This window comes from Bison bison, unplaced genomic scaffold, assembly GCF_000754665.1.
Source record: "Bison bison bison isolate TAMUID 2011002044 unplaced genomic scaffold, Bison_UMD1.0 scf7180017864325, whole genome shotgun sequence".
Taxonomy (NCBI): domain Eukaryota; kingdom Metazoa; phylum Chordata; class Mammalia; order Artiodactyla; family Bovidae; genus Bison; species Bison bison.
In genome coordinates, this window is record NW_011494897.1 from 4509475 (window position 1) to 4536704 (window position 27230).

The window sequence follows — 27230 nt, forward strand, 5'->3', positions numbered from 1 at the left end:
ACTGAACAGCAACAACAATCCAAATATACCTTCTTTGGCTCTCCTTTATCTTAGTATTAGAGGAAAAGAGCTTTCCTCTGTCCAGGACTGATTCCAGCATCTCTGTGTTCTGATTGGAAGAAGTTTGTTTTTTTTTTTTTCCTTCCAATAGCTTCTTTTCTTATATACTACATTTTTAAATTTTAAACTTAAATTTTTAAATACTTCTTTCTATTTCTTTCTGATCTTTCTCATACTATGAAAGCCTAACTTCTAGATAGCATGAATTATCCTACGCCCACTTCACTTCTTCACATCCCATTTCTTTTACACCCACTTATATAACACTATAGTTCAGATTCTTTCTACAGCACTTCCTGGAAACTTTTTTGGGAAAGATCACCAGTACATAGCAAAGATCACCAAAAACTAGCAAAGGAAGAAAAACAGGTTAACTCTCAACTTTGGGAGGGGCAAAAATAAAAATTCAGCCGCAGAAAGTGTTCATGTAGTCGTAATATCTGTACTCACTATTGACTAATCAAATGTGGTGTGTATAACTTGAAATAGAGGATTGGGAGCTATGAAAGAGCTAAATTTACAGTAAATAGAAAGTCACTTATTAATGTCTAAAATTAACCACAGCATGCCAGTATAACCATATTCTGTAGAAACACATCATTAAATACCAAAAGAAAATGCAGAGTCAGTGGTCTCTCTAAACAGAGCTTAGGGGTTCAGGATAGATGAAACAATGCTGTTTTTCAGACTTTTTTGTTGATTTGTTTCATTTAAATGCATGTATGCATTTGATTTTTTTAAACATTTTTCTTTAAAGGAAAAGGCACAGTCCAAGCAGAGGGGAAATTTTTCAGGCAAGTTTTCAGGGAACTGAACTAAATGATTAGTTTCTGGTTGCTGATTAATCCACACGTCATTTACAAATACCAGTAAGTGTCGATTCCCACAACAAAAGTGGAATCTGACCTGCCAAAGGGCATCAGTGTCTATGAGCTTGAGAAATAAATGTTCAGGTAAGAGCATAGCCACATCCTATTAATGTCGAGGCTGTTTATTCCCAGGTTTTAATACCACAGAGGCCAGAGAATACATAGAAGTGTTGGAGGGAACCAGGAAATGTGCTCATTCAATGTAAACCCCTTTGTCCTTTGTACACGAGCACCTTGGACAAATAAACATCTCAGCCTCAGTCATTCTTGCACCTGGAACATGAGCAATACCTTGTAAGGTTTTTCTGAGGATAGAAAATAACACATACGTGTCACATGTCTGTAGAGTGCGTGGCACATGCATGTGTTCAGTACAATGGTTCATGAAAAAATAAATAGCATTAATAATGTTGGGGGCTTCCATGGTGGTTCAGATGGTGAAGAATCTGCCTGCAATGCAGGAGACCCAGGATCAATCCCTGGGTCAGGAAGATCCCCTGGAGAAGGGATGGCAACCCACTCCAGTTTTCTTGCCTGGAGGATCCCATGGACAGAGAAGCCTGGTGGGTTACAGTCCATGGGGTCTCAAAGAGTCAGACACGACTGAGCAACTGACACACACCCACACGCAATCATAATGTTAATACCGTTCCCTATATTTGTGGGGTTTTACTGGTTTTTTTGAGCTTCCCAGGTGGCACTAGTGGTAAAGAACCTACCTACCAATGCAGGAGACTTGAGAGATGCAGGTTCAATCCCTGAGTTGGTAAGATCCCCTGTAGAAGGGCACGACAGCCCACTCCAGTATACTTTTCCTGGAGAATCCCATGGACAGGGGAACCTGGCGGGCTGCGGTCCAAAGGGTCACAGAGATTCAGGCACGACAAGCGACTTACCATATACGCGTGCACACTGGTTTATTTTCCACATTCTCTCTCTCAATTTCCTTGATGTTTAGTTAGTTTCTAAGCAGAATACTGGTCAGAGGACTGAGCATACAACTTAGAATAACTCCTGTTGAAAAGGTATCATGAGATGCATTAAAAGTCCAAGTTGCCTCCAGAACAGTATGGGATAAGTGAGGCAGGGCGAGGCATAGTGCAAGACCAGAACGCTTCAGCTGCGCCATGACTTTCGTATTTTCAGTGTTGTTGGATTTGCTGTGAACCAGAATCCAGGTGTTATAACTATGGAAGGAATGGGTTCAAGGCACCTTCAGCTGATGCTTTAGAATTCACATCAAGGGCTTTATGTGACTGTTCCTGGAGGCATAGGCAGAGGATATAATGTTCTTGTATCTTTCCTGTTTTTTTTTTTTTAAACTCCAACAATCAAAAGGTCATCATTTGTTGTAATGATGCTATAATTAAGTTGTGGTAAACGATAGCATTTGTAGATTTTCTCACCAGAATTGATTCATAAAATGAATACAGTCCCAGCAGTTTATGTTAACATAATTAAATGGAAATGTAATTCTAACTGAGTTTGCTTATTTAATTGAAAATTACTGGGTTATGAGCACTCTTACATTTCTATCAAAATTGGTGTAAACCTAGAATTACATGAACTATCCATTCAGATGCAGCGTATGTAAGGCTCTGTTGCTAGGTGGCAAATATGTTTCTTACAGCACATGCAGACTGATCACGCGAGAGCACATGCTTTTAGTGAGTTTCCCGCTAACTGCTTTTCTCTTTCCTCTGCAGCCATTGGTTTAGCCCTGGGGCTAGGACAGAGCATGGCCAGGTAAGGAACATTCTAACCCAAAAGGAAGTTACTCAGTCTTTCGAATATTTAACTATTTCCCTTTAAGATAGTAGATCAACTTTATGAGAAAAGATAATATCCTAGCTTATTTAAAAAGGAGTTCACTGGGCCGGTGCTAATGCACTGACCAAGGGAGTGACCGTCAGTAAGCATCAGAGTTGTTTACCTCGCTTCTCCCTTCCTCAGCACACATGTCACCTCCGTGGAAAGGATCTAAAGTTCAGTTTAGAGTTTATAGGACTTCCTCATTTCCATATGTTTTTCACAAAGGCACGAAAATAGTACCTATGCTTTAAACAATTGTTTTATTATTAAACTAGATTAGCCAGCAAGAGAATATTTTTATTTTTTGAAGTTTATAAGATGATAAGAGTTTCTTACACTTTATGCTGTATTCTAGGTGAGATTTTTCTTTTTTTAAAATTTCTTGCTAGTTTCATGGCAGCACAATGATTAGATGACTTAGCAAGAACTTAACATTCATTCTGATTAACTCTACATATAAAATAAGTTGTCTGTTTTCTTTGTCTGTTGAATGTGCTGGTACTCTCTCTGCAGTGTGGTAAGCTAATTTAGGGCTTAAAATATTGATAGGTTTTAAAGCATATATGTTTTAGGCTTTGCATTCTTGCTAAGCCTTTTTTCTTTTTTCATTGTGGATTATAAGAGTTATTTTTTTAGTGAGTCAATAATATATGCATAGAAAAGCCTCAGATTCTCAGGGATCATTTCTTCTGAGGGATATGTAAGTAGGTAGATAGAAGAGGAGATTGCACTTGGTGGTGGTAACTCGTAACATTACTATATGTATTGGTGATATCTTATTTCTTAGGTTGGTCAACAGGTTCTAGAGTTGGTTGCATATGCCATATTTCTTTTTTCGTATAAAAGGAAAGTGCCACATACTTCATTATAAACTATAATGTATTTCTTAATACACATGTACCTAATCAAAGAAAAATATGTCAGTGCAGATTTAATGATTTTTTTTATAAACTTGGCTCTTTTCCTTGAGAGTGATGTGTACTTTTAAATTTATTTCTCACATTAATAATAGAATATGTACTACTATTTCTGGACTTTCCTGGTGGCTCAGTGATAACGAATCTGCCTGCCAGTGAAGGAGACGTGGGTTCGATCCCTGGGTCAAAAAGATCCCCTGGAGAAGAAACTGGCACCCACTCCAATATTCTTGCCTGGGAAGTCCTGTGGACAGAGGGGCCTGGTGGGCTATAGTCCATCAGGTTGCAAAGAGTTGGATGCGACTTAGTGACTAAATGACAACAACCAGTATATGTTTCTAAAGTTTTGCAAGTTAACTTGACTAAGTTGCTTCTGGGGTATGTCTATTCAGAATGTAATTATTACATAATTATGTCAACTATTCAGCATTCCCAAACGGTTCATACCCTCTGTGTTTATATAAGATTCTGCTTCCAGTAGTAAGTCACCTCAGGATATAGTTTATCCCCAAATAAGATTTTTTAAATAAATAATTTTATATTCTCTGTTGTTCTCTAGTCACTGAGTCAAGTTTCCCTGTCCTTCAGTATCTCTAGGAGTTTATTCAAACTCAGGGTCCATTGAGTCAGTGATGCCATCCAACCATTTCATCCTCTGTTGCCCACTTCTACTCATGCCATCTGTCTTTCCCAGCATCAGGGTCTTTTCCAGTGAGTCGGCTCTTTGCATCAGGTGGCCAAAATGCTGGAGCTTCAGCACCAGTACTTCCAATTAGTATTCAGGTTGATTTCTTTCAGGATTCACTGGTTTGATCTTCTTGAGTCCAAGGGACTCTCAAGAGTCTTCTCTAGCACCACAATTGAAAGTGAAAGAAAGAATCAGTTCTTTGGCATTCAGCCTTCTTTACGGTCCAACTCTTATGTCCATACGTGACTAAGGGAAAACCCATAACTTTGACTATACAGACCTTTGTCAGTGAAGTGATGTCTCTGCTTTCATGTACGTTTATCATGGCTTTTTTTCAAGGAGCATTTCATGGTTGCAGTCACCATCTGCAGTGATTTTGGAGCCCAAGAAAATAAAATCTGTCACTATCCACTTTTTCCCCATCTATTTGTCATGAAGTGATGGGACCAGAGGCCATGATCTTTGTTTTTTGAATGTTGTTTTAAGCCAGCTTTGTCACTCTCCTCTTTTACCTTCATTAAGAGGCTCTTCAGTCCCTCTTCGCCTTCTGCCATTAGAGTAGTATCATCTTCATATCTTAGGTTGTAGGTATTTCTCCTGGCAATCTTGATTCTGGCTTGTGATTTATCCAGCCCAACATTTCACATGATGTACTCTGCATATAAATTAAACAAGCAGGGTGAAAATATACAGTATTAATATGCTCCTTTCTCAATTTTGAACCAGTCCATTGTTCCATGTCTGGTTCTAACTGTTGCTTCTTGACCTGCATGCAGGTTTCTCATGAGGGAGGTAAGATGGTCTGGTATTCCCATCTCTTGAAGAATTTTCCATAGTTTGTTGTGATCCACAGAGTCCAAGGCTTTAGTGTAGTCAATAAAGTAGAAGTAGATGTTTTTCTAGAGTTCTTTTGCTTTTTCTATGATTCAGTGGATGTTGGCAATTTGATCTCTGATTCCTCTGCCTTTTCTAAATCCAGTTTGTACATCTGCAAGTTCTTGGTTCATGTACTATTGAAGCCTAGTTTGAAGGATTTTGAGCATTACCTTGCTAACATATGAAATGAGCACAGTTGTGTGGTGGTTTGAACATTCTTTGGGACTGGAGTGAAAACTGACCTTTTCCAGTCCTATGGCCATTGCTGAGTTTTCCAAATGTGCTGGTAATATTGGGTGCAGCACTTTCACAGCATCATCTTTGAGGATTTTTAAATAACTTGATTGGAATTCTATCACCTCCAGTAGCTTTGTTCATAGTAATGAGGCCCACTTGACTTCACACTCCAGGATATCTGGATCTTGGTGAGTGACCATGCCATCGTGGTTATTCAGGACATTAAGACCTTTTTTGTGTACTTCTGTGTATTCTTGCCACCTGTTCTTAATATCTTCTGCTTCTGTTAGGTCTTTGCTATTTCTGTCCTTTATCGAGCCCATCTTTGCATGAAATGTTCCCTTGGTATCTCCAGTTTTCTTGAAGAGATCTCTCGTATTTCCCAATCTGTTTTCCTCTCTTTCTTTGCATTGTTCACTTAAGAAGGCTTTCTTAACTGTCCTTGGTATTCTCTGGAACCCTGCATTCATTTGAGTATATCTTTCCCTTTCTTCTTTGCCCTCCACTTCTATTCTTTTATCAACTATTTGTAAGGCCTCCTCAGACAACCACTTTGGTTTCTATTTCTGTTTCTTGGGATGGTTTTGGTCTAGAATTTGAGAAATACTAAAGTGATGTTATAAATCTGAGCTTTAGATTATAATCTAACTGCAGTAAAAACTTTTTTCTGCAGTTAACAAATAGCTAATATGATATAGACAAGAAAGTTGATGCATCATTTTAAAAATTTTTAAATATTTGAAACAGATTTTTGGATTAGCCTTTGGCTTAAGCTTTGATATACCATTTCAGATTTTAATCCTGTCTAGATAGGTTATTAGTTAAGGAATACAGTTGATTCTTGCTTGTTGTGGTAGCTGTAGTCTATGAGGTTGGTAAGAACCCTAAAGTAGCAAATATTGAAAAAACTGCTTCCAGGAAAAATACAGGGTTAGGTTCCTGAGAACCTCTGGCCACATTTTCATTAACTGATCAATACATATCCTTGTTTGATGTGTATTTCTGTTTAGAGACACCATATTTAATACATGTTATTGATTTGTTAGCATTGAACTCATGGCCAGTAGCACTGTAACTTATGCCTGAAGGGAGCTTGTCTAATGAACATATTTTCTCTATAAGGTCCATCACAGCTCTCTTGCACTGGGGAAGACCAGACTGCAGGTCAGCCCTGTACTAGAAGGCTATTTGAAACAATGAAGGTGAACATCACAAGTAGACAGAAATGCTTTAAAAATAAATAAATAAATAAATAATGTAGCATTGAACGGACCAGGCAAAAGACACTTGTTTACAGTAAGAGAGCCGAAGCAAGAAGATAGATATCGTCTTGTCCGACCTCAGCTGAGAACATGCAGTAACGGGAATTCAGATTTCCCCCACTCTGTGCATGTCTGCCAATGACTCCAGAAGCACCAGAAGTACTGATTTGAGCATTACAAGTACATTTTAGCAAATGGGTGAATTTGTGAATACAGAATCAGTGAATAATGAGAAACAGTTGGCACATGTATGTGTGTATATAGAAGCACATACAAACTACTCATATTTTGAGAGATTTAAAATGTCTTATTTCAGCTTATAACTAGCCCAGTGAAAGTGTTCCTTGCTCAGTCGTGTCCAACTCTTTGCAACCCCATGGACTGTAGCCCAGCTCCGTCCATGTGGATTCTCCAGGCAAGAATACTGGAGTGGGTTGCCATTTCCTTCTCCAGAGAATCTTTCCAACCAAGGGTTCAAACCCAAGTCTCCCACATTGCAGCAGATTCTTTACCATCTAAGCCACCAGGGAATCCCAGTGAACTATTGGCTAAATCTTAGGTCCAAGTGATAAAATGCAAGACCGTGAAGAAATAAAATCCTTCAATATATTGTTGAATGAATGACTATCAGCATGCATGATCACCCCTTTTTTTCCCCATATCAACTTACCAACATAAAGAAATGATAGTGTTAACCTCACTTTTGAAATCCCACCCCTCACTGCTTTCCCCCCATCTTATGATTCCTTTTTGTTCTCTAATAAGAAGTCCCATTTCATTTACACCATGCTCACCTAACATTTCTTTTTTACACATTTAGTAAATCACTATTGTCCATCAGTCGTTACCTATCAAGTACTCTTTATTTTTACAAAAAGAGATATTGTTTAAAAAGAAAAAAAAACATAACTTTTCCTCTAAGGTGGTTAAAATGTGGGTAGGAAAGCAGTAATTATAGTGTATTGATAAATGTTGAAGGAAACCACTGGGAGGGCGTCATAGAGACCACAGAAGCGACATGTGAAAAGTTGGTTTAGAAGTGGAAGTAAGGAGACAGAAGCAGCTCTAAGCAGCCTCATTTGTGTGTGTGTATGTGTGTTTTAATGGTGAGGATTTTCATCCTTGAATATCTAATAGTATGACATTTTGAATGAGTTTACTAGTATCTTAAGGAGCCATAGGTCATTGTTTAGAGATTATTTAGTTCTCCTCTTAAGGTGAGGACCTTGTGAAAGGCCAAGTATGGAGAGATTTGCAATTCTTTTGTAGACATTTGAGAAGGTCCCTGAAAAGTGGCTGCTAACAGAAACAGTCTTGAGCTTGAATCCTTTCTGAATATCAGGAGATTATTGCTGTGGAGCAGGAATTCTGCTCTTTGCTTCCTTCTTCCTCTTGTGTTAGGAATGTGAAACTTTTAATAATCTTTTTAAAATAATCACGAATAGCCACAGAAATCCTCAGCTCCCTTTCTGCCACAGGAGCAGCCATGATATGCGTGACACATTTCTCTTCCTTGTTTTTGTTCAGCAGTTTTTAAAATTGTGTACCTTTTGTAAGACCTCACATTGTACTAGCTTTTGTGTTTATGAATGTCTGTGTCATTCTTACATGAGTCATTTTTTAATATACATCTGCAGGTCACTAAATAAGGGACTTGTCTCTCCGCTTGGCCTAAGTCCAGCAATCTGAGAGCTGGAGGTAAGAAGCACTTCGCACCATATTCAGAAGTTCTGTTATTAACTGGAGTTGACATTGTTGAGTCAGAACCCTGAACACTGACCTCACTTGTGACACTGATAGGAGTCCAAGGAAGACAGGAAACGTTAGCAATAAGAGAAATGAAGACTCTCCCCAAACCTGATGAGCTACTCTTGCTTGTCAGAGCAGAGCTCCAGGCCTCTTGTGTCTTGGCATCAGTTCCTGATCTGATTCCCCCTCCCCAGCCCAGCCCTCTGCCACCCTTTGTTTGTTTGTTTGGTCTTTGGGGCAGAGCAGATACATGTTTGTGTCTTGTGGGAATCTTTCAAAGGCAAATAACATGTTTTCTGTTCAAATAACTCTGGATTAATTTTTTCATCTTTGCCCCCTTACAAGATCTAGGTTCCCGTATTAACTTGTTAAATTCATGACCCAGAGATCTGAGCCTGTATTTTTCCCTCTGAGCTTCATTTTGTGTGATGACTTTTCAAATATAGGTGAATTATATTAAATGATTCCAATATTTGTCCCTACAAAGCCCATCAAAGCTATACATTTGAGAAAGAAATTCTCATGTGACTCTAATAGAAGGATCTCTGACCTCAGAGTTCCATACATAGTCTAACATTTATTTTGGTCATTGTAGTTGCATTTTTCTTTAATTAAATTGTTGAATTCCTTTATTTCAGAAAAGTATATTTGGGACTTTTTGTGTTCTTTGTTTAAACTGTTTTAACACAAATAACAGGAATAGTGGTCCCATATCTATCTTTTATCTAAAAATTAGAAAACTTAGTTAACTACTATATTAATTGAAAGCGGTGGTAGAGATTTTATCATGTCACCTCTAGCTATCTGTGTCACAAATGTTGGTTTGAATATGTTTTTTTACAAAGGCACTAGAATTAGAAATGCCAAAGTAATTAATTTTTTTATTTTATTTTCAGAAGCAATTTAGTTTTCATGGTACGAAGTGTTTCTACATTGAAACACTTTCAGATTAATGGACTTAAGATAAACTGTTGCTATTTTCTATAAGTAGTAATAATGAGATACTGTTTCAGCTACATATCAGATACTAGATTTCATTGCCTGTTTCTTTATCTCATTCATTCATTCATTCAACAAATATTTATTAAACACTAAAAATGTCCCAGACACTGTGCTGGGCTTTGGAGACACAGGCAGATTGAATAACTGAAGCAAAGGGCCAAAGGTGAGCAAGAATATGGTACACATTCCAAACTAACAAGTTCAGAATGGCTGGAATATATTATTTAGAAGTAAGGAGATTAAGTTGGGGTAGGAAGAAGCATAATAAACTGCAAGTTTAGAAATACAATCAAATTATGTAGGGCCATGAGAGCCTTGTGTAAGATTTGGGAGGGGGGTGTTATCTAAGGAGTATAATGTAATAACATCTAGTTTTAGAATGACTGGCTTCAGTGTAGAGAGTGGACTTAGATGGGAGCAAGGCTGGAGGCAGGGAGGCCACTGGAGAGACCACTACTGGAACGTGGTTCGTGGGGATGGAAAGAAGCAGATATTTAGGAGAAGTTTAAGGTAGACTTATTGAGTTAAGACATTCCTGAAATAATGATCTAACAACATTCTTTGTAATCTAATTAAGTTCTATTCCTTCTCAAAGATGGCCAAATGTGGCTAGTAATTGACTCTAAATGTTGTCATTAGATAGTTCAAAGCAGTTATATTATTAAAAGTTATTGATACTGGTCAGACAATAGCCACTGACAGTCAGGTTCATTAATTATAATTGTAGCATTTGAACCACTTACTCAGCACTTTTTATGTTCTGGTCTTAGTGCTAACTGTTCTACATGGTTTATCTTATTTGACACTCACGGCAGCCTTACAGGTGGATAGTATTGTTATCTCCATTTTCCAGGTGGAAACTGGGACTTAGAGATAATTACACAGCTTATAAATTGGTAGGCCTGTTTTTAAAACCCAGCGACTTGTTACTGGTACAGCTGGGATTCGAACCCAGATCTATCCTGCACTATTACTGCTCTAAGATTTCTATTTTTATTAGGGTTAATTTCTAATATGCTGCACAACTTCTCATTAGCCCAGTCTTGCATATAATCACATTTCTGTATAACCGAGATAAGCTACAGTCTGAGTATACACACAGCAAAAAGTATTGACTACTTGCTTTTCTTTCTTTCCAATTAGTTAGAGTAAAGCAAGTGTGAAGGGGAGTTGGGTGGTGAGGCATTTTGAGGAGGCAGTCAGATATATATTTTTTCTAATTATATATTTCCAAGCCAGTAATTTCTTTGAAAAGGAATGTTTTTAAGTGTTTCTTTACCATGTTAGGCCACTAAATACGGAGAAGTAAGATTAGATATTTTATGTCATCGGAGGTGACAAAGCCCCGAAAAACTCACAGCTGAATGCAGTGGTAGAGCATTGGAGAAGAGAGGTTACGTGACTTTCACCAGGACTACCCAGAGAGCCAGAATTAGAACTGAGTTCTAGACCTCCAGCTCTAGGCTGTGTATTAAGTGACTCTGAGCACTGTTCAGCTGTCAAGGAAGCATTGGCATCTCCTAGTGACATTTTCAGAAGCATGTCAGTAGCATCTCTAGCAAAATTAGTCATCTTCATTTTAAGAAAAACCGGTAAAAAAAAAGAAAAAAGTAATGCAAGTGAATAAATACAGCCCCTTTGAATGAGAAGCATACTTTTCTACTTACGAATAATGTAATGAAAATATTTTTGTTTCTACAACTCTGTTTTAAACACTTTGGATAGCATCAGCTCCTGAGAGATAACCGAGCTGAAAGAGGACACAAGAAAAACTGTTCTGTGAAAACAGCCAGCAGGTAAGCAATTTAAAATCACCTTTTCTCCTGATCATTGAATCGTGTAATTTTTTTTCCCATGCCAGTATGAATGGTGGTTTAGTCACTAAGTAGTCTCGTACTCTTGCAACCTCATGAACTGTAGCCCACCAGGCTCCTCTGTCCATGGGATTTCCCAGGCAAGAATACTGGAGTGGCTTGCCATTTCCTTCTCCAGTGGATCTTCCCAACCCAGGGATCAAACCCTGGTCTCCTGCATTGCAGGCAGATTCTTTATCCACTGAGCCACCAGGGAATCCACTATGAATATGATGAGTTATAGTTAGGGTGCCTTTGGCTCTAAAGTGTCAGCATTATTTTATGTGTCATTTATCAGAATCTACTTCAGGATTACTAGTAATGAATAGAAATACATCATTTTATTTGTATTTTTTAAAGGTGATGAAAAATAAAAAACGCATTTTTAGAAGAAAATCTCTGTTCATAATCCATAGCTTATGAATTTTAGATAAGGATTAGGAATAATTATTTTTAACTATAAAAAATAGAATTAATCTTTTCCCCAAAACTTAAATGGTTTTGTGAGACAGCAACATGTATATTATAATGTATGTAAATAAGTATATAGAAAATACACTCTTTTTTAAAAGTGCTTAGGGTTATATTGCTTAGTCAATGCTATTTTTTTTTTTCATATTAGAAAGAAGTGCCCCCAGTTTATTGTTTCAGACAGCGCATTTCCAAATTTTGCATGTGGTGTTTCTAAAGACTTCATTTGTACTTTGGTGAAAATAGCTATCAGAATATTGATCAGAACAACTGCCCTGAGATTTACACCAACCCAACTTTTAACAAGATAACTGACCTTGGCAGCCCTCTCTCTGTCTCATTGTTAGGGTGCTTGCCACTGTTTTTAACACTCCCAAGCAAGCTATGTAACTTCCAAGTACCATGTTGTACAAACTAACCCTGACGGAGAACCCACTAGGTATCTGCAGAAGCTAACATAAATCCTATTTAGACGGTCAAAAACTATCACACATAATAAGTTGACTGTCAGGTCAGTGATAGTCAACATAAAACTAATATAGTTACCCCTAAGAAGGTCAGATCCTAAAATTATAAAGTATGGATTAAAGAAATTTTAGACAGATTATAAATAACTATGGATGACATGTTTATAGAAATAAAATAAGCAAGCAACAGATCACTGTTAGAATTGTTCAAGCAGAATTGAATCAAAAGCATATAATTATTAGAAATGAGAAGTATGATTGTGAAATGGAGATAGAGCTGAAGAAGTAGGCTAGAATGTAGCATAAAAATATTGAATAAGGTGATGGAAAAATGAAAGAATGGTTAAGAGACACAGAAAAGGTCTAAGATATATTTGATCAGAGGTTTTGATGGCGAGTATAGAAAGGCTGAAAAAAAACATGATGTTGAAGAGATGTTGGCTAAGAATTCCCAAAACAGCTAAAAGTTATAAATCTATACAGAAAGCACAATGAATACCAATTAGAATAAACAAAAGGAAACCCACACCTAGTAGCATGCTGTAGTACTCCTAAAACAGAGATCTTAAAAGAATCCAGAGATAAGAGATGAATTACTACAAAGGAATGTACCTCATCAGATTTCTGGGTATCAACAATGATACCAGAGACAGTGGACAAGTCTGCAGAGTACTGGGTGAAAATACATTGTCAGCATAGAACTGTGTACCTAGAAAAAAACATCTTTCACATACGAAGATGAAGTAAAAACAGTTCAAGATTTTCAAAAACTAAGCAAGTTTCCTCCCGACACTTGCTAGAAGACTTTTTAAAAGATGTATTTCAAGGGAATGATCTCCCCAGAAAGTCCAAGATGAAAAAATGAATACTAAGCCAATAAATGGTTAAAGATTTCAGTAAATTTAAACAACTATTGTTTATATAAATTGATAATTATAATGTGTAATTTGTAAAGCTTTTCAAAAAACAATCTAAGATAATGGAAAATAATGCTGATGATGATAAAGTCTAACTTAAAGTCCTTGAATTGTTTGGGAATGTTTACTTCATTGGTCAGTTAAGAGATGACTTGATAAGATTATATTAAGTATTCATGGCAAAATATCATAAATAACCACCAAATCAAAAAAAATAGAGTATGTAAATTCCAAGCCGGTTGGCAGAGGTGGGGTTGAATGGAATAAAATATTACTCCCCTTAAAAAATCCATTTAAAAAGTCAAGAAGGAAAAAGAAGCATAGAGAAAATGGGACCCAGAGGGGAAAAAAAAAATTGAAAACTGAGTCAAATCCATGTATTAGTAACTATAATAAATATTTATGGATTAAATTTGTCTGTTAAAAACAAAGCTAAGCAGATTTGGTTTTTCTTTTAAAGTGCAACTATATGTTCTTTACAAGAGACATACCTGAAATAATGCCAAAAGAAAGTTGGAAAACTAAAAGATGGAAGAGCATGTGTCAGATATACTGTAAAAGAGAGCTCTCATACCAAACAAACCGACTTGAGAACAAAAGCCTTAACAAGCTTAAGAAAGTCATTATTTAATGATAAAAGGTTCAACTTACCAAAATTGATATTTTATTAATATACATTATATTATATTAATATATAATGAATATATATTAATATATTAATTGTATTAATTTGTATTATAATATTAACATTTATTTTATTAATAAAACCATTAATAAAATAATGATTTTATTCTTTTGTACATTAAAATATATAAAGTAAATATTAATATCAATGAATGGAGAAACTCACTAACCCACCATCTTGGCGCTCCCACTTCAACAGAACATTCATATTACTGATAGCTTAAGCCATCAGAAAATTTGCATAACAAATGATTAACAAACTTAATGTTATTATATAAGCTCTTTCACCCACATACATTCTTCTCAAAGACACATGTGATATTTTCAAAAATTTACCACTTAACAGGCCAAAGGTACTATCAACAAATTTTAATGAATATGTATCATAAAGAACATATTCTTTAACTTGAATATGATTAAGGTAAATCATTTAGAAAAATAATTTTTTAAAGTTTGAAATTAAAAATACAGTTTAAAATAACTCATTTCAAAAAAATCATAATGATAATACCTTAACTTGTGGGTGCGTTAAGATGGTAGTTAGAGGAAACTTGACTACTTGAAAGTTTTATATTAGAAGTTTGGTCCCAGTCCTGTTGCAAGTTCAAGATTCTCAATTATAAGATTACTGATTCTAAACTATAAGATACCTGCTTCTGTCTTCTAAGATCAACCCAGCAGGTATTTAGAAAGAGAAAATAAGCAGAAATCTACAAGACGTTTCCAGTATTAAAGTAACCATGGATGCGTGCTAAATCGCTTCAGTCATGTCTCTTTGCGACCCCATGGACTGTACCCCGCCCAGGCTCCTCTGTCCATGGGATTCTCCAGGCAAGAATATTGGAGTGGGTTGCCATTTCCTCCTCAGGGGATCTTTCCGACCAGGGATCAAACCCGCATCTCTTATGTCTGCTGCACAGGCAGGCAGGTTCTTTGCTGCTAGAGCCACCGGGAAGCCAGGAGGGGGATGCTATTTTGAACTTGTGTTCGTGAGATGAGGATACACAAAATGTGCTTGTGTGCTCTGACCTGAGGCAAGAGGCAGTTCAGCCTGAGTGAGGGAAGAAGAAGATGTGAGCAGAACCTTTGGAATTCTTTCATATCATGGGCCATGGCCAAGGGACATATGACATCCGCCCCTTACAGAAAGACTCAGGTCTCTGGTCCAGGTGTTTTCAGGGACAAAGTCAGGGCAGCTCACAGTGCTGTTTTTGTGAGGAGCTGGGAAAGCTTGATGGGACCAGATGACAAATTATCGTGTCTTCACTCAGCCCCCTGTAAACCGCAGGGCTAGAGGATTACAGTTCTCATTTTCTCTGAGAATGAGGAAGGGGAATGTTTTTCTGACAGAGGAATTACTTTGTGGGGAAGACTGTGGTGATTATGGTTTTCTGGTGCTTGGACCTCTGTACTCGTAAGTCAGGTTCACTCACCTCCAATTCCTGAACTGCTTTGGACTGACACAGAAGACTGCCCTTTGCCTATAGCATTGCCTCATAGAATCAGTTAATAAGACCTTTGAGGAGAAAACAACCTTTCAGAAATAACAACAACAACAATATATTGGACTACAGACTCCAAGAGAAATCGGAAATGTTAGGACAAGTCAAAAAATTTTTGATTAGTGTTATCAATATTAACTAAAGGAGGTATAGGAAGAAAATAACAATATAAAACAAGAAATACAACACATAGTTAAGAACCAAATATTTAAGTCTATTTCAGTTTTCCTCAGCAGTATTTTTGAGTTTTCGTTGTATAGGTGTTACACATATTTTATCAGATTTATCCCTAAGCATTTTACCATATTTTTTGGTGTATGAAAATGTTGCTGAGAGAAATTTTAAAAGGTCTTTGTAACTGGAGAGATATACCTTGTTCATGAGTCAAAAGACTCAATATTCTTAAGATGTCAGTTCTCCAAAAATTTATCTACAGATTCAGTATAGCCCAAACAAAAATACCATGAGGCTATTTTGTAGAAATTGAGAAGCAACTGCTAAAATTTATATGAAAATGCAAAGGACTTAAATAGCCAAACTTTTTAAATAGCCAAATAACACTACCTGATGTCAGGACTTAATTACAAAGCTGTAGGAATCAAGAAAATGTGGTATTGGTGCAAAGATAGAAAAATAGATCAAAGAAATATACCCACGTATATTACATACAGTAATATATGATTGGTTGGTTCTTGACAAAGTACGAAGTTACTTTAGTGGGGGGAAAAAAACTATTTTCCACAAATGTTACTGGAAAAACTGAGTATCCATTTGCAAAAGAAAAAAATGATGAACTCTAGTCTATACCTCATACCATAGAGCAAGCTAATTTATGGAGACTAAAAGTGGATCAGTCGTTGCACAGGCATGAGGTGAGGGCCAGGGAGGTACTGGAGGAATGGATTACAAAGGGGTATTAAGAAACTGTTGGAGTGATGGGTATCTGCATTATCTTGATTATGGTGAAGGTTTCTCTTGTATATACATATGTCAAAACTTAGGAAATTACACACTTTAAAAGTAGTGCAGGACTTCCCTAGTCGTCCAGAGGCTAGGACTCCAAGCTTTCACTGCAGGGGTCACAGCTTCAGTCCCTGGCCAGGGAACTAAGATTCTGCAGGCCTCACAGCATGACCAAAAAAAATCGGTGTGTCTTGCTTATGCCAACTACACCTCATAGAGATATAACAGATATATATACTTAGTAAATGGAGAAGGAAATGGCACCCCACTCCAGTATTCTTGCTTAGAGAATCCTGCGGACAGCGGAGCCTGATGGGCTGCCGTCTGTGGGGTCGCACAGAGTTGTACACGACTGAAGCAACTCAGCAGTGGCAGCATACTTCGTAAAATCTTAACGGCTTTCTGTTCCATTCCAAGTAAAAGCCAAAGCCTTGGCCTTGGCCAGTAAGGGCATATGTGATCTGCGCCTGCCCTCCTTTCTTTCCTCCTTCACCTCATCTCCTCCCACTTGAACCACGTTACTTGCCTGCTCCAGGTGCAGCAGCTTCTTTCCTGTTCTCCAACATGCCAACCCCACTTGCGTCTCAGGGCCCTTGCACTTCTCTTCCCCCCGCCTGGAACACCCTTCGTGTGGCTTGCTCCCCACTTCCTTTAAGTCTGTGTTCAGTCTCTACCAGCTCTGCTTCCTGCCGTCCTTCTCGCCTCTACTACCCCTCATTGTCTCTGTTACCTTAAAGCTTCATGAGGGCAGAATCTTTGGTTTACTCACTGGTGTACCCCCAGTATCAGAAACAATGCCCATCACGTCGACAATAAATATTGCTGCATAAAATACCTGCTGAATGAATTTGAAATTGATTCTATGGAAATAGACTGAATCCTTGTCTTGGGGTCTCTGTGGAGCCTCTGCAATTCTGACTTCTGATCCTGACTTCACCACTCACCAGCTGGGTGACCCTGAGATAATACTCAACCTCTGTGTCCCTCAGTTTATTTATCTGTGAAATAAACTAATTAGTTGTGTTTACCTAATAACACTGTTGGAGAAGGCAATGGCACCCCACTCCAGTACTCTTGCCTGGAAAATCCCATGGACGGAGGAGCCTGGTAGGCTGCAGTCTATGGGGTCGCTGAGGGTCGGACACGACTGAGCGACTTCACTTTCACTTTTCACTTTCATGCATTGGAGAAGGAAACGGCAACCCACTCTAGTGTTCTTGCCTGGAGAATCCCAGGGACGGGGGAGCCTAGTGGGCCGCCGTCTATGGGGTCGCACAGAGTCGGACATGACTAAAGTGAGTTAGCAGCAGCAGCAGCAATAACACTGTTATAAGGAATCTATGAATGTATGCCCATAAAACATTTAAAATATGAGTTCTTAATGTTAACTGGTATTATAAGTCTGTTTCCATCTGTGTGCTTCCTAAGCACTTGTTCAATTTTATTTTATCCTATTTTTCTTATGCATAATTTAGAACATTAAGTCATTCCGTAAGACGTAACAGAGTACAGTAGGCCCCAGTTCTGTTTTTCCACATTCTCTAACTTCTTACTCCAAAAGAACCTACTTTTAACTGTTAGCTCTTCCAGTATTGACCTAAATTAATTACATGCTTATATTACTGTTTTTTGAAGGTTTTAGTTTAGAATTACCTATTGACTTCCTGTTCTGCCCTACACACACACATACACACCGTATTTGCATTTCTTTCCTTCTTTTTCCTTAATGATTATATCATAATATCCAGACCAAGTTAATATTCATTGTTTGCATTAGTATGATTATATATGTAGATATTATTTATAGATGTATAACTTTCCTGTTGTGGACATAATTATCTTGTTTTTCATTGGCTTTGTTTTCTAAGTTTGTGCCAACCGCAGTTTATCAACCACCTCTACACAGGAGTGTAACTCCCCTCAAATCTCTTTCTTGATGGCACCCTTTTTTTGGAGCTGTCCATTGTCAGATTCATTGTGAACTGCTCACTGTCTGGACCTCTGTACATCTGATGTCCTAGGATCCCTCTTGACTTATCACCCCTAGGGATTTCCTCATCTCTCTCCTATCTGGAATTTCCTTTTCCCTGAATCCCATGCCATTTTTTTTCCCTGAGCTTTCTGAAAAAGAGAACAGGTGTGGTTATATTTGTGAGACTCTGCATCTCTGAAAATGTCATCTTTATTCTAGTCTCGCGTTAATTCATTTCATCAGGAGTTGAATTCTGCTTTGGAAACCTTTTTGCCTCCGAGTTGTGAAGACGTTGCTCCAGTGCCTTCAGCTTCCAGTGGTTGCCATTTTCTCTCTTCTCCTTTTATTTGGCTGTTGGAGCACCCTTAAATGACCCTCCATTTTTTTTTTAAACTTTTTTATACTTTTGCCTTCAAAGATTGCTGGGCAGTTTTATTAATGGTATATCTCAAATCTTTTATGGATTTAAAAAAGTTCTCTAATCGCATTTCCAAGAGCTCACCTCGCTTCTTTGAACATGCCTTCTCCACGTGCTCTCAGTCTTGTTTGATAGAACTTGTCTTTCTGAGGTTATCAGTGGTATTAGGCATGAGGCAACCTGTAAAGCTGAAACAAACACAAGCAAAGACTCAAGTTAAAATTTTTTTACACATTTATTAATTGCAAGATGAAAATTTTTTGTCTTCTTTATCTGTGTGAATTTTTCTGTTCCTCCCTTGATGCCATTTTTTTCCTTGGTATTTTTAATATGGTCTTGACTTTTCTTACCCCTTTTGGTTGAGTGACTGCACTCCTCTTTTTCAACTTATGGAAACATATAAAGGTTAGAGAAGAGAACTGTAATGCATTGAATCAATAAATCTTAGGACCATTTACTTCCGAAACATACCAGGCACATAAGAAAAGATAAAAGCGCAAGAGGTCTGCTGTTAATGACTCAAAGCTGAGATTTTGACATGCAGGACTACAGGATGCGCTTGAGGTGGGCATTCCTCACTGAAGCTCTGAGTGTACAAAGGGCTGTGTGGTGTGGCTTTAACCTCTGGAATATAAGCCATCTCACCCTCAGCTCCCAGGGGAATGGTCAAGAGCTCCATAGAAGGGTTTTGCCGACATATTTACCAATGCCACACCAATGCCACTAACTATAATGCAGTTTGGCAGTTTTCTAGGTTTGCAGTTTATGGCATTTCTCCTTTTGTTGCCAGATCCACTTTAATGTTCATCTCGGCTCTTTAAATCAATTATGGGTGCTGGGGAATTGTCTCTTTTCCAGCTGCTTAGACTGTTTTATGTCCGACAGTACCAAGGAGGGAACAACGTGAAAGTCTCCTTTAAACATCTAACCCACTTAGTTTCAGTCCATTATCTCAGGAAGTTCTCATCAGTGATGGACTTTGTTTTCCAAGGTTTCCTGTACCTCTGCCTCCCCAGAGGGCAATGCTCCTTTGAATTTCCTACTTGTTTCTCATTTGCAAACGTCCACTCACCAGCTTCATTCACCAGCAACAGTGCCTGTCATCACATGCCATTCCATCATATCCAGAGAGTTACTCATGAAATGTTAATGCATTTTATTTGTTCTTATACTTATTGTAAACATAATTAACATTGCCATTCTTTTATGATGTGATACTTCATAGGTCCTATATTCAAAGTTTTGACTGATTCACAAAGATTAAAAAAAGGTTAAAATGTAAAAAGGGAAAAAGATAGGTTTATATAATTTAAAACCTTTGTGACTCTTTGTGACTCCCTGGACTGTAGCATGCCAGGCTCTTCTGTCCATGGGATTCTCCAGGCAAGAAAACTGGAGTGGGTAGCCATTCCCTTTTTCAGGGGGTCTTCCTGACCCAGGGATCAAGCCCAGGTCTCCCATACTGCAGGTAGATTCTTTACCGACTGAGCCACAAAGGAGCTACATAATTTAAACAATGATTATTGACAGAGGTATAATTTGATCTAGTTGATTCCAGTGGTATTGATCTTAGACGTCTTTTCGTTTGTTGCTTCATTTTTATTCTCTGTGGGGAGCCCTTATTATAGTATAGGTGTGTCAGATATTGAGTGGTGTGAACTTTTTTCATCATGACAGTATCCTCATGTATTCAGTAAATGTGTTCTCCCCATATTTTGCATTGCAGTGCTTAAAGTTACATCTTTCCTGTCTTACATTCCTCTTTTGTTTAGATTTCATTGGTTATTCCCATCTAATGTTTCTGTTTGATTAATCTGTGGGGTTTTATTTTCCAATCATCCTTCCATTTCTTCAGTGTTCTCTGTTCATTTTCTTACTGTGACATTTCATATTAGTCTTACTGTGTATTATCTCTCCTATTGAATGTGGGGCTTCCCTGGTGGCTCAGTGGTAAAGAATCCACCTGCCAATGCAGGAGACGCCGGCTCAATCCCTGGGTCAGGAAGATGCCCTGGAGAAAGCAATAGCAATGCACTCTAGTGTTCTTGCCTAGGACAGAGGAGCCTGGCAGGCTACAATCCATGGGGTTGCAAAAGAGTCAGACATGACTTGGTGACTAAACAACAACAGTATTGAATACATGTCTAGAGTTTCTTCATGCCTTTCTGTTGTTTTTTCATAACTTTAAGCCTTTGAACAGAGAAGGCAATGGCAACCCACTCCAGTTCTCTTGCCTGAAAAGTCCCATGGGCGGAGGAGCCTGGTAGGCTGTAGTCCATGGGATCACAAAGAGTCGGGCACGACTGAGTGACTTCACTTTGACTTTTCCCTTTCATGCATTGGAGAAGGAAATGGCAACCCACTCCAGTGTTCTTGCTTGGAGAACCCCAGAGACGGGGGAGCCTGGTGGGCTGCTGTCTATGGGGTCGCACAGAGTCGGACACGACTGAAGCGACTTAGCAGCAGCAGCAGCAAGCCTTTGAAAACAAACTCAGAGAAATAGAGAGCACTTTCAGCATATAAGTGCATGAAAGCATATACAACTGTTGCTTTTAAAAACCATCATGTATTAACTATCACTGTCAATATTTAATAAATAACAGCCATGGTTTTTGAGTTATCATTGCATGCAGCTGCTTATTAGCCAAAGTGGAACACACACACACACATAAACACACACACACTCAGCTAAACATTTAAACAATGCGCCTAAGTATTTTATGGGCTTCGTAGGTAGCTCAGTGATAAAGAAGCAGCCGGAGACACAGATTCGATTCCTGGGTCAAGAAGATCCTCTGGAGAAGAAAATGGCAACCCACTCCAGTTTTCTTGCCTGGGACAGCCCATGGCCAGAGGAGCCTGGCAGGCTAAAATTCATGGGGTCACAAAGAGTTGTACACAACTTAGCGATTGAGCATGCACACACCTAAGTGTTTTATAAAACTCCTGCTGCTGCTGCTAAGTCGCTTCAGTCATGTCCAACTCTGTGCGACCCCATAGACGGCAGCCCACCAGGCTCCTCTGTCCCTGAGATTCTCCAGGCAAGAACACTGGAGTGGGTCGCCATTGCCTTCTCCAATGCATGAAAGTGAAAAGTGCTAGTAGCATCTAAAGTTATTCTTTCACCTGTATCTTTCTCTTAAATTCCAGACTTGATATTCAACCCCCCCTTTTTTTTAAATTTCAGTATTCAAATTTATGCTTCTCAAAATTAGATCTTTTTCTCTCTTTCTACCTCATTTGAATTTACAATTAAATAATTCCACATTGTTTCTCATTCTCATAACCTTTGATTAGTATGAGAAAGTTCAATATAGACTTCCCAATTGAAAGTCAGTAAAAGATACATAGCGCAATGCCTGACACTAACTAAAGTGCCATTCATGAAAAGATCGTGCTTTTTTAAACCCATTAACCCATTTTTATGTTAGTGATTAGTCGTTATCTTTCTAAGAAAGTGAAGGTTGCTCAGTCATGTCTGATTCTTTGTGACCACATGGACTATACGGTCCGTGCAATTCTCCAGGCTGGAATACTGGAGTGGGTAGCCTTTCCCTTCTCCAGGGGATATTCCCAACCTAGGGATTGAACCCAGGTTTCCCATATTACAGGCAGATTCTTTACCAGCTGAGCCACCAGGGAAGCCCATCATTCTAAGAAGCCATTCACAAAGACTGATAGTAGGTCAGGTCAAGGTTTTAGATCTGGTAACCTTTTTCAAAAATTTGTCCTGCTCCCCTACTTACATGATTTTTGCCATTTACATTTATTGTTGTGATGGACAAAAGCTAACTTATCTAGTGGTCTGATACATAATTTGAAATCAAGTAAAAATATTTTTATTGCTGATATTATTAAATTGGACTTATATTTTTAAATATCTTTTAGAAACTTCTGTTTGTTAATTCACTTTTACTTAGTTCTTAGTAGTATTATATTTGTCATCTGCTTAGTGTTAAATCAGTGCAAAGAAACAGAGGAAAACAATAGAATGGGAAAAACTAGGGATCTCTTCAAGAAAATTAGAGATACCAGTGGAATATTTCATGCGAAGATGGGCACAATAAATGGCAAAGATGGGCACAATAAATGACAAAAATGGTATGGACCTGACAGAAGCTGAAGATATTAAGAAGAGGTGGCAAGAATACACAGAAGAACTGTACAAAAAGATCTTAATGACCCAGATAAACACAATGGTGTGATCACTCACTTAAAGCCAGACATCCTGGAATGCAAAGTCAAGTGGGCCTTAAGAACCACCACTATGAACAAAGCTAGTGGAGGTGGTGGAATTCCAGTTGAGCTATTTCAAATCCTGAAAGATGATGCTGTGAAAGTGCTGCACTCAATATGCCAGCAAATTTGGAAAACTCAGCAGTGGCCACAGGACTGGAAAAGTCATTCCAATCCCAAAGAAAGGCAGTGCCAAAGAATGTTCAAACTACTGCACAATTGCATTCATCTCACATGCTAACAAAGTAATGCTCAAAATTCTCCAAGCCAGGCTTCAATAGTATGTGAACTGTAAACTTCCAGGTGTTCAAGCTGTATTTAGAAAAGGCAGAGGAATGAGAGATCAAATTGCCTACATCCATTGGATCCTAGAAAAAGCAAGGGAGTTCCAGAAAAACATCTACTTCGGCTTCATTGACTGTGCCAAAGCCTTTGACTGTGTAGATAACAGCAAACTGGAGAATTCTTCAAGAGATGGGAATACCAGACCACCTGACCTGCCTCCTGAGAAATCTGTGTGCAGATCAAGAAGCAACAGTTAGAACTGAACATGGAACAACAGACTGGTTCCAAATTGGGAAAGGAATATGTCAAGGTTGTATATTGTCACCTTGCTTATTTAACTTATATGCAGAGTACATCATGTGAAATGCCAGGCTGGATGAAGCACAAGCTGGAATCAAAATTGCCAGGAGAAATATCAGTAACCTCAGATTTCCAGAGATACCACCCTTATGGCAGAAAGCAAAGAACTAAAGAGCCTCTTGATGAAAGAGTAGAGTGGAAAAGTTGGCTTAAAACTCAACATTCAAAAAACTAAGATCATGGCATCCAGTCCCATCACTTCATGGCAAATAGATGGAGAAACAACGGAAATAGTGAGAGACTTTATGTTTTGGGGTTCAGAAATCACTGCAGATGGTGACTGCAGCCATGAAATTAAAAGACACTTGCTCCTTAGAAGAAAAGCTTTGACAAACCTAGACAGCATATTAAAAAGCAGAGACAGTACTTTGCCAACAAAGGTCCATCTAGTCAAAGCTATGGTTTTTCCAGCAGTCATGTATGGATATGAGAGTTAGACTATAAAGAAAGCTGAGTGCCAAAGAATTGATGCTTTAAAACTATAGTGTTGGAGAAGACTCTTGAGAGTCCGTTGGACAGCAAGGAGATCAAACCATTCAATCCTAAAGGAAATCAGTCCTGAATATTCATTGGAAGGACTGATGCTGAAGCTGAATCTCTGAACTTTGGCCACCTGATGTGAAGAACTGACTCATTGGAAAAGACCCTGATGCTAAGAAAGATTGAAGGCAGGAGGAGAAGGGGACAACAGGAGTTGGTTGGTTGGATGGTATCACCAATTCGATTGACATGAGTTTGAGCAAGCTTTGGGAGTTGGTGATGGGCAGGGAAGCCTGGCGTGCTGCAGTCCACGGGATCGCAGAGTAGGACACAACTGAGCGACTGAACTGTACCGAACTAGTGGTAAAGGACATGAAATTCCCTGGATGCTGTGTGCTCTTAATTTTTTGTGATATCGATTAGTAATGAGGAGGGGTAGTGAACTTTTTTTTTTTGCTGTCACCTTCTTACCCAATTAGTAGTAAAAAGAGTCTTCTAAAATGAAAAATGGCAATAGATTTAATCAGAGGATCAAAAATCCCATCACAGCCACAGACACACACACACACACATTCATGTCAACCTTCTTCCATCAAATTAGAAAAAACATTCTTATTTACATTAATACAGAGCATATTTGTTTTCACATCATGATACAAGTCACTGTGTTTTGTTGGAAATGCAACAAATAAAATTGCAGCTGTTTTTTATTTGATCTTCTAAAGATCCAAAGATGTTCAAGGATTCAGTTTGCTCAGCCTTCCCCATAGTGTCATCTGTTATTTGGGAAGGAGACCTAATTTGCAACAGATATAAAACTATTTGTCATTTTGCAGGTTTGCCAAAAATAAATGAAACTATTAATTACTACATTCTTGAGCAGCTGTTAATAAATTGGGATAACTGTTCATTAGAGTACTGGTTAATGACATAGACTATATTTGGTTAGTGTTGCTTTTCACAGAAATGTATGAACAAAATTAAGTGTATCAGCAACTAAGTGATGCTTTATTTTAATTATTTAAAATGAGAATTACCTATCCTATGGTAGGAGAGATTTAATTTAAAACAAATTCTCTTTTGTCATATAAAACTACTAATTCAACACCATGTTTTAAAGCAAGTTATATCAGTCAACATTTTGTGTACTTAATATTTACATTCCAAAATAATGGCTTGAAACTGCTTTTAAATGGTAATTTTAAAAAATTATAATCCTTTATTATTTTTTTTCTTTCCAAACCTAAAATTGGCATTAGATTTTATTGTTCTAAAACAGTTTACTCAATCTTCCAGATAGAAAACTATCTTTCAAAAAAAAAAAAAAAGAAAGAAAGAAAACTATCTTTCAGATTATTTTAATTCATTCATCAGTATGTGTGAATGAACAATTAGCAAGTATTCACATAGTCACTTTAATTTGAATCTATGCATTCCATATTTATTTAATTGAAATACATTTAATAGCAAATGTGTTCTAATTTTTTTTTTAATTCAATAGGTTCTAGGTAGAGGAAGTATTTAAAGTGGAATAATTGGAAACATCCCACATATGCAGCATAAATGCTTTCTAAAGAATTTAATTAATCTGTTTTTCTTTATATGACCAAATTATTTATTTTAAAAAGGCAATATTCTCAGAAAGTCGGTCCTGCCTCGTGTCCTTTTGGCATCCTAAAGTTCTAAGCTACCTTGCCAAAATTTTAAACTAATGATTATAGAGAGTTGTTTTAAATTGTGATTACACCTAAAGAAAATTATCAGCAATTAGAATTTTGAGCAATTGCTTTTAAATTTAATGTGAATAACCCACACAGAAAAGAAAAAGGGGTTTGCCATTTGGAATATGTAATACGTTCAGGGCATGGTAAATAAAAAAGCAATCAAGTACTCTGGGGAAACATTCATTTTTACTTCCCTGTTTTCTTGGAATCTGATAGATGAGCTCGATATTTTCAAACGACTAAAAGTATGCACAGCCTCTCACCTCTGGAACAGCAGTTGAATTTGGCCATGGTCACTAATAATGAAGAATAGTTAGCATATGAAAGCTGTTGCAGTGACCTGTAGCTGAAATAAATTTGTCGTCTGAAGTCCACTTCCTTAAAGACCGGTGTCTGTTTCGCAGTTGGCACTCTCCAAATTGGTCCTGTGATTAAACGGGCATGGACACCGAGCTCACCTTTACCTCCTAGAGATGGTTCCCCAGGAAGTGGTGCCTGCACACCCGCGGGGCCACGTCGCAACAGCTTGTAGCACTCCTGCGGCCTGAATTAGAATTGCATTACAGGGACATTCGAGGATCTGTTCATACAGTGCATATATGTGCCGGAATACTTCCCAGGACAACAGGCACAGTCTTGATACAAAAGGATCAGTTAGGGAACTGATTCGTAAAAGAATTGATATAAAAATTAATGTTTTAAACCAGCAGTACAGTAAGCAAAGCATCTACTTGATAATTTGTACCTTCCAATCTCCAGAATAAACCTAGTAAATCCATCTGCCACATAGAAAACACTTTCAATGTAAAATACTATTTTATGTCTATAGAAGAGAAATTATATCCACTCTTATTTCTGAGGTATGTAACTCTTCATTATATAACAGGAATCATCTGCAATCTAAAAAATTTAATGCAAATATAAGTAATTAGAATGTTTTAATGTTTCATCTAATAATTTATGAACAGGTTCATATATTAAACTATTAACTATCACTTTTTAGCTAATAGTAACGACCTTTCACTTCTAAGCCAATTTAAAAATAAATTCAAGTATCATAAAATAATGTCCCACAGAGTTAGAACTATGTTTTTAAAAGACTCAGTTTCTTCATAATCCGTGGTATTATCCTTGCCCTTACTCTTTAGAAATATTTTTCCATCACTCCAGAGTGATTTGTTTGTATACTAAGATATTTTGGGGGAATTTACCTTTTGTTTATTTCATATACTTCTGATCAATTCCAACTCATGCCCAATTATATTACACTAAATTAACATAATTCAACAGATGTTGATATTTAAATGTTTTCTGGCATTCAAATCTTGGACAGCTGTCTTCGAGCTTGGGGAAAAGGCAAACATTTAGAGTTAAATGCTGAACATATGCTTAAATTACTAATTAGAAAGATGGAATAAAAACTATG

At 37.7% G+C, this 27230-nt stretch overlaps 1 protein-coding gene across 6 annotated transcripts in view; it reads left to right on the forward strand.

Moving 5' to 3' along the window:
• Window positions 1-27230, forward strand: part of GPATCH2 (G patch domain containing 2) — a 199086-nt gene that overhangs the window by 132932 nt on the left and 38924 nt on the right. For 3 of the 6 annotated variants that reach the window (XM_010853278.1, XM_010853283.1, XM_010853282.1), the window contains exons 7-8: window positions 2636-2675; window positions 11198-11268. The exons of 1 other annotated variant lie outside the window; for it this stretch is intronic. In XM_010853278.1, coding sequence (XP_010851580.1) covers window positions 2636-2675; window positions 11198-11268 — 111 coding nt within the window. The remainder of the gene's footprint in view (window positions 1-2635; window positions 2676-11197; window positions 11269-27230) is intronic. 2 more of the 6 variants (XM_010853280.1, XM_010853284.1) reach the window with 1 other exon arrangement.